The sequence below is a fragment of the Nicotiana attenuata genome, chromosome 3, assembly GCF_001879085.1.
Source record: "Nicotiana attenuata strain UT chromosome 3, NIATTr2, whole genome shotgun sequence".
Lineage (NCBI taxonomy): Eukaryota > Viridiplantae > Streptophyta > Magnoliopsida > Solanales > Solanaceae > Nicotiana > Nicotiana attenuata.
In genome coordinates this window covers 70,644,216-70,652,809 of record NC_031991.1, presented here as the reverse complement: position 1 = coordinate 70,652,809, position 8,594 = coordinate 70,644,216, and the positions used below count along the sequence as shown (strand labels likewise).

At 33.0% G+C, this 8,594-nt stretch overlaps 1 protein-coding gene across 1 annotated transcript; it reads right to left on the bottom strand.

Moving 5' to 3' along the window:
- Positions 1,986 to 2,965, bottom strand: LOC109224490 (probable aquaporin PIP1-5). The gene is made up of 3 exons (XM_019389068.1): positions 2,932 to 2,965; positions 2,209 to 2,503; positions 1,986 to 2,109 (listed from the first exon to the last, which is right to left on the bottom strand). Exons 1-3 carry the CDS (start codon positions 2,963 to 2,965, stop codon positions 1,986 to 1,988), a joined length of 453 nt encoding a protein of 150 aa, XP_019244613.1.

Here is an 8,594-nt window from a genome sequence, read left to right as displayed (position 1 = left end):
ACGAAACCGAAGCCTAATGGCTTATTGGTATCGGGTTAACGGTTTAATGGACGGGGAACGGATTAAATTTTTTTTTATTAACGGCTTATCGGTTTGGTATATATATATAAAAAAAATACACAGTGATTCTTCTGCCAAACTCAGTCTCTTTGATGGTTCTAGATTAAAGTCTAGAGCTATGAACTAACCATCACAAATCATTGGTGACATTTAGAATCCCATACTTCGGTATGACTTCCGGTGTACTTGCTTATTTCCTATTAAGTCTAACTGGATTTTGTGTTAAAATACACAACAATGAAAATGTATATTAGTGCTAACTTCTGAAGTAAGCATTATGAGGCTATTACAACTTGTCTTTCATGTATTGCGTTTTCTAGGATTAAATTAGAATCCATCTGTGTCTCTAAGATTCTAACGGTGATGTATAGGCGTTAACAGAGGGCATATGTTAGGCGTTAACAGTAGGCGTTAATGTAGTCTACTTTGGGATGTAATGCACGCAATATAGATTAATGCACGCAGTATAGATTGAATTAGGCCGATAAACCGCCCGATAAGAGCTAAACCGATACCAATCCGTCTCATATCTTATCGGGTGGCTAGCGGTTTAATACATTTAAAAGCCAAAAATCGATAAGCCAAACCGTTAAGAGTAAATAACCGCCCAATCCGCCCGATAAGCAGCCTAGTCTCAGGACTATATGATACCAATTTCGCCAAAAATAGCAAATCAAGCAGATACAATTTGTTTTCTTCAACATTTTCTAAGAATCAATAGTGAAATTTTGAGATTTTTTAAGCAAAACACTATATCAACGTTTAAAGGAAATATTTAAGCATAAATAATTAATATTTGGATGATTTTAACAATAATCGACTATCAATTTCGAATTTTCACCCTCAAACAAGAATATCAAGTTTTTAAAATTGAAGAATTATGGTGGTGTTGATGAAATTCACTAGCAACAGAGGAATCCATTTGATGCTCTTGTACAGTTTTTCAATCATGATTCTCACGTAATGCGAGATGGAGATAATGATAAATGTTTTATTATTTTTAAACTTAATATATAAATATATTTTTCATAAGTAAACTTATTTGGTACAGTTTGGTATTTCTTCGATTTATTTTCATATAATAAAAAATCAATGCTCATTATCAGTACGGTTACAATTTATATAAAAACCTGTGATTTTCTTTAAAAGACACCTAAAAATTGGTTCGATACGGTACAGTTCAGCCGATTTAATCGGTTTTTAAATATTCGTTGACACTCCTATCCCTGCTGATATATTATAAAAATTGAGACTGAGGCATCGAAAAGCCAAGGCTCATCAAACCGTGCCAGCATGAGAATGAGGGATATTTTTTGTCCTTTATTTACTAAATTCGTTTTTTTGTTCTTCAGATTAATAACAACAACGACAACAATAATATAAATCTATTCATTAAGATCTTGTGATGCACCGGGGTCCTTCAATAAATGGATTAATCTTCCTATTGTTAGACCACCTTAGAATTATCTGTAGTTCAAATATTATTCTGTCTCCTTGAGTCCTAGTTTAGTGGATTTAGGAGTCTTCTCAAGGTTACCTAGTTTAGTGGATTTAGGAGTCTTCTCAAGGTTATCTCTTTGTAACAATACTCATTTGTATGATGTATTATAAATACCATATGAATGGAATATGTAGTTGTGAGTTTCCAACTGTTAAACTTGATTTGTATACCAGCCTTTACACCTATTAACTAGTTAATCTTCACAGCTAATATTGATGCATTTTTTCGCTGCACAAAGACTTAAATCCATTAAATCCATCGATGTTTATATCAAATCAATAAATATTCTTTAATACACTTTGATGATTTGCCATGGTTAGTTTTTAGAGTGAATTCCATTTTACCCCGTTAACCTTTTAGGGTAGGGAAATAATACTCCCTCCACCTATTGAATGGGAAAGAGAACCCCCTTTGATGCAAAAGTTTACCAGAAAAATAAAAAAATTTGAATTCCAACAACAATTGGGTTAATGCCGGTGCCTGTAATTGGGATGGTGGCCAAGTGAACCAAGAACACTGCAAATCCAATTGGGAGAGGTGCCAAAATTTGTAAAACGCAACCATGAGTTAGAATACACACACACACACATTAAATAGCTCAACAGTAAAATTTAAATTACAAATGAGAAGTCAAGTAAGTACTCACAGGGACATAGGTGTCTCTTGCATTTCTTTTGGCATCAGTAGCAGAGAAAACTGTATAGACAAGAACAAAAGTGCCAACAATCCCAGCACCAAGGCCATCTCCTTTGGTGTAACCATGATTCACAACATTGGCACCTCCGCCCTTAACCTGATACAAAGATGGCTGGAACCCTTTGACAACACCAGCACCACAGATTGCACCAAGGCATTGCATCACAATGTAGAAAACTGCCCTGGTTAGAGACAACTTCCTTGCCAGAAACATACCAAATGTCACAGCAGGGTTAATGTGTCCACCTGATCAAATCCAAGAGTATCTCAATGTCAGAGCACAAAGAACAAAATATAAAGAATTTAAGTTATATACTGTAAAGATTTCTAACACAATCAGTGTAGTTTTTTATGGGAAAGCAGGTCAAATACCATTTTTACCATACAACAACAAACTCAGTGAAATCCTACACGTGGAATCGGGTAATGGTAATGTGTAGACAGACCTTACCCCGACCTTGTGAAGGAAGAGAGATGTTGTTTCCCCTAGACCCACGGCTCAAGAACAGTGAAAAGGACACAATAAGCAAACGGTAACAATGGCAAGGAAATAAGATAACATAAACAAATAACACAGCATGTAGTCGCAAAGAATCTAGGAATACAAAGGAGAAGTGCGAAAATTGTAGAGATTTACTACCTTATAAGTAACAAGATTTTGTAAATATTTTTACACATCATAGCACTGAAACACATTCTAAAAACCATTTCCGCTGAGGATCTGACATCTTTCAATAATATACTGCTAGAAGTTTAATCCAGTTCTAGCAGGAAATGCTATTAGTATAGCTAAGGAAATCCCATAACAACATTACAATATGAAAGATAACCACTAAAAAAGCTATTCTGCTCCAAATTGTCCAAAAGAAAACTGTTACAATTTTGATGTATTATGGAAATTCAGAGAACTTCTTCAAAATAAGAAGCTCAGTAACTGTCAAAGGGGGTTCTCTTTTCCATTCAAAAGGTGAAGGGGGTATTATTTCCCTACACTAAAAGGTTAAGGGGGTAAAATGGAATTCACTCTAGTTTTTATGTATTCTTACATGAATATATCACATAATTATAATAATTAATATTATTAGGTGTAAATAATCCCCCTCCAATTATACTTCTCCATAATTGATGAGGTAAGGCCAATTTACGGACCTTGCAGCAAAAGGGAATTTTTTTTTTTTTTTTTTTTTTTTTGATAAGGCCAATTTATTAATCAATCATATTGTAATGTTTTAGAATTTAGATTATTCTTCTTTTTAACTTTTCAAAGTTACCTAATTTTTAAAATGCATTACTCTATCCCGTCTAGTTTTTGTGAAACTATTTCTCACTAGGAAGTTATTAAAAGAATAACTTATTTTTATATTTAAAAATAATTTAAATTTAAACTTTTTTTTCTTAACGAGAAACTTTTATAATCACACAAATATTGTGACATATTTAAGATAACGATGTCCAAAAATATTATAATAGCACAAACTTAACTACAAGTTTAAAAAATCTTCATTTATCTTTTTAATTGTGTGCCAAATTAAACTAAGATACATAAATTGAAACAAAAGGAGTTATAACTAATTAAATTTGAACAATAATGTTGTTTTAAAGGGGTACTATTACTTTTAGCCCGCGNTGTCATTTTCCCTTGTTTTGATGGGGTTAACACTAGGGCCAATTGTTTAGGCCTATTCATATAGCCTGTTTGGTCAAGCTTTTTTTTTTGGCCAAAAGCACTTTTGGCCAAAAATTGAGGTGTTTGGCCAAGCTTTTGAAAGGAAAAAAAGTGCTTTTGAGGAGAAGCAGAAGCAGTTTTGGAGAAGCAGAAAAAAGTAGCTTCTCTCCAAAAGCACTTTTTTGAGAAGCACTTTTGAGAAAAATACACTTAGAAGCAGTTTTTTAAAGCTTGGCCAAACACTAATTGCTGCTCAGAAGTGCTTTTCAAACTAATTAGCCAAACACAAACTGCTTCTAATCGAAAATACTTTTGAAAAAAAGCATTTCTCAAAATAAGCTGATTTTTGCAGCTTGGCCAAACGGGCTAATAATTGCTCTCAGCAATCGCTTCTTAGAGGAAGGGTTGGCCCATGTCCTAGTTTGTGGGCTTTAACAACTATTTGTCGACGGAACTTTTTCGTACATATACGAAATTTTAAATATATTTATACATATTATTTTTATTTTTCTATCCATAAAAACTAACTAAAGTTTTTTACAAAATACATACAAATCGCTCAAAATTTACAATTTATCTACAAACTTGAATACAATCTTTTTCTATAAAATCTAGTCAAATATCATAATTCACATATAATTTATATACAACTTGTAAACAATTATGTTAGTTGTATATATTTTGTATGTCGTTTCTACACCCGATATACGAAATATATACAATACGTTTGTCCTTTTCTTTTTCCGATTTTCAATATAAAACTCTAACCAAAATCACCTCAAATCTTTACTAAATTCTCAAAATTGAGATATAAACTCCAGAGGACATTCTCAATCATTCCAAATAAATAATTTTGTTTGCAAAATTCAATTTTTGAAACAAAGTTTTGAAGCTTTTTAATGAATGTCTTGTACTAATACCTGTATCATTCTAACCAATAGCCAAACAACCCCTAAAAGTTTAAAAATTTTAAGAAAATATTTATCTACTTAATTATGTCTCCAACATCATAACTATCGTGTAAGAACACACTGCTGAATTAAAAAATTCCAATTGTTCAGTGTTGGGGACAAAATAATTACATAGCAGGGCCTGATGAAAGAAGACTTTGTCCAAATCTCAATAATAATAAGTTTCACTAAAGGTATTTTAACAATTCAGCAATGTAAATAAAAAATGGGATATTATCATTTTTAGTCCGTGTCAAAAATTATTTACATTCAGTGGCCGAAAAAATATATAAAATTTATATATTTTTTGTATATAACATACATAATGTATACATACATACATATATATATATATATATATAATATATATATATATTTTCGACTATTATTTTGAGAGCGGCTATACAACGTCATTTTCCCGTAAAAAAAAAGTATCTTTAACAACTTGTAAAGAAAGGATCTATTTCAACGTTTGAAACTGTCAACCTGCTGAGAATAAGAAAATTAGTACTACAACGGTAGAAGAAAGAAGAACCATTTAGTCACTTGTTCCTTTTTAAAAATTTCTATGTTTCGGTCAGTTATATTTTAAGTGAAGATGTCCCTTGACTAGAAGTCTCTGAGTTCTGAACTAGAAATCTTAAAAGAGGGAAAAAGGAAACTAGAAATCCTCTTGTGTGATAGTTTTGTAACGCAGTAATATGAGTTCAAAACTTCAAATACAATAACCTCTAATTAATAAAATAAAATAAATAAATAAAAAGAATCAATAACCTTTGACTGTTGTTCAGTTGGAGTTCTCCAACTTCTTTGTTAACTAGTTTTCGGACACCTGCGTTGCACGTGTATTTCATGTTAACTGTATAAAATTTTATAAAATAATATTAATATTAATAAACTATATTACAATTTTATAGAAATTTATCTTACCATATAAAGAACAACACATCAACAGAAAAAATGGTATAAATAAATATAATGTTTGCTGAATAACATCCTGCTTTCGTCACTGCCTGGAATGAAGCAAGCAACACCAAAATAATGAACACAAATGAAGGAGAAAAAATGGGAGGAAACAATTAGTATATTGTCCCATCCCAAGATATTTACCGTAAAATTGAACAAATAAAATGACGTAAAGAAGTAAAGCCCGCTAATGAACGACAATTAGCATAATACAGTTAAAATTTCCTAGTGATGTTAAAAAAGGATATGGAGTAACAGATAAGCACCTAATGAAAATTAGCTAGGACGGTATTGTATATCCAAATAATTTTCATACACAAAGATACTCATTTTATAATAATAACAATGAAAAAAATACATATAAAAATTATTGAATTAGCATAACACTCATAAAAACTAATAGGAAAAGGAAAAGAATTACTTGAATTGACTTGTAAATGGGTTGTTGTTGCAAATGGTAAGCAAATTTGCCTAATAAAAAAAAGTACCCTTTTATGAAAAAAAAGGTTTTTTCCATTTGACAATGGTTTGATAGGGGAAGAATTGTTTAACTGATTTAAGTCTCATTTGTTTTTTTTAAAGATTAAGACGTCTAAATCTGAATACACATTTGAATATCAAGGTATGCATTAAGATTAAGACAACTGAATCTAAATACACATCTGAATATATTAAGATGTGTATCAAGATCCGAATACTAAAAGATTAAGACTGTTTTTTTTTAACATTTGAATGTATAAAAATTATCTTTATTTGAAAATTAATAAACATAAAATTCAAATAAAATACTAATTAATTTGATATTATATGGCTAACAATGGTGCTTCTGAATGCCGACTAGAGGGGGTAGTTGATGGTGGTGGTTCTAGGTAGTAGCTAGTGGTGATTGATAGTGATGGCGATTATAGTTGAGGATAGTGGTGGTGGGTGGTAATAATTAATAATGGTAGGTGGTGGTGGTTGTGATTGAGGAAGGTGGTGGTAGTTTATAATGGTGGGCAGTGTCGGCTATGGTTGTTGATGGTGATGGGGTGGTTAGCTGAGGTGGATGAATTTGTAGTTGTGGTTGAGAATGATGGTGCTGGGGTAGTGAGGATGGTAGGTGGGGGTTGTCGATAATGGTGGTGGCTATGATTGAGTATGATGGTAATGGTGGTGGTGGTTGAGTAAGGTGATAGTGGGTGGCATGGTGATAGTTGATAATGGTAGGCGGTGATGATAATTAATGATGAATGTGGATGATAGCATCTTAATGAAATTAAGTCTTTGTTATAGATCTTAGTCATACAGACCTATTCAGACCCACTAAGTAGCTGTGAAGTTAAAAAAAATACACTTAATGATTAAGATCTGTATGATTAAGATTCAGACTTTAAAAACAAACGCACTTAATGTCTGAGATCTGAATGATTAAAATTCAAACCTCCATTAAGTGCAAACAAATGAGGCCTTAGTTGTTCACTTTATAAAGTTAAAAAGGAATGGATCCGTAACAATTATTGGAAGCTAAACAAACAAATATTGAAGAGGCATGCCGAAGGTTGAGATGGAGCATCTGCAAAAAAAAAAGAAAAAAAAAAGACTCCAACAACAAGAAACAACAACAACACAGTATAATTCTACAAGTGAAATTTGAAAAAAAAAGTTATTAAACAATTCACTCCCTTCCAAATTCTCTCTCGGCGCACGTTAGGTGAATACTAACCTGCGCCCACTGGAAAAATGGGAGGAAGAGGAAGACCGAGGAAACAGGTAATAAGGACGCTGGTACTAGATCAGAAGATAGTGATGACCAGAGCAACAGAGCATGGCAAAGGGAAGGCTAAAACTAGCGAGGTAACGCAAGAGGAAGAATCTGAGCATGAAAGCGAGGAAAAATGGCCAGATCTAGGGGAATATGCACAGAAACTAGTAACACCAGTGAATCCAAACATGAAATTAGCTAGGAAGGAGAATATAATAAGCAGATCTGAAGGTACAACAGCTGACGCAGAGAAAGCAAACTCAAGTGCTGTGAAATCCAATGGAACAGTACATGCAGAGCAAAGTGCTGTTACAAAGGAAAATCGAGCAGAAGTTCAGATGAAACCAGATAATCCCAAGGTAGATAAGGGCAGATCATGGGCGGGATTGCTACAGGNGTGCAGTTTCCTGCAATCTTGCAGGTCATGTCCAAAGTTTTTGCAGTTTGAACATAACGTAGGCTTCCATTCATAATACACCTCTTGTTTGATAATTTTCCCCACTTCATTCTCAAACATTACTTGCTGAGGATACTGCTGATTTATTGAGACTTCCACTAGCACCCTGGCAAATGCTAATCTCTCCTTATTGGTTGTTGCTCTGTCTGCCTTTAATGGTTTACATTCCTGATATCTTTGTAAGGGCATTCTTCCCCCAGTATTTAATATCCAATCCTTTAAGCCTTATCCATACTGGAATTCTATCCACCTTCTCCTTGCTTACATCCACCTCTGGTTCCCATGGCTTCACTACTACTGGCTTTTTGTCGAACATCTGGACTCCATCATCAATAACTTTGATTCTGCTTTCAATTGTGTGGAATCGTATCAGAAAGACTCCTCTATTCACTTGTGCAATTTTATCAATCCCCAAGCTTCCCCATATTCTCCTAAAGTATCCATCGATTACTTTCAGTGGGGGATTAGATCCCAACACATAGCATATCACACCTGTTTTCCTAGTAAGTAAATTTTCTTCCTTTCGTATGTCATCCACTTGTGATTTTTACTAT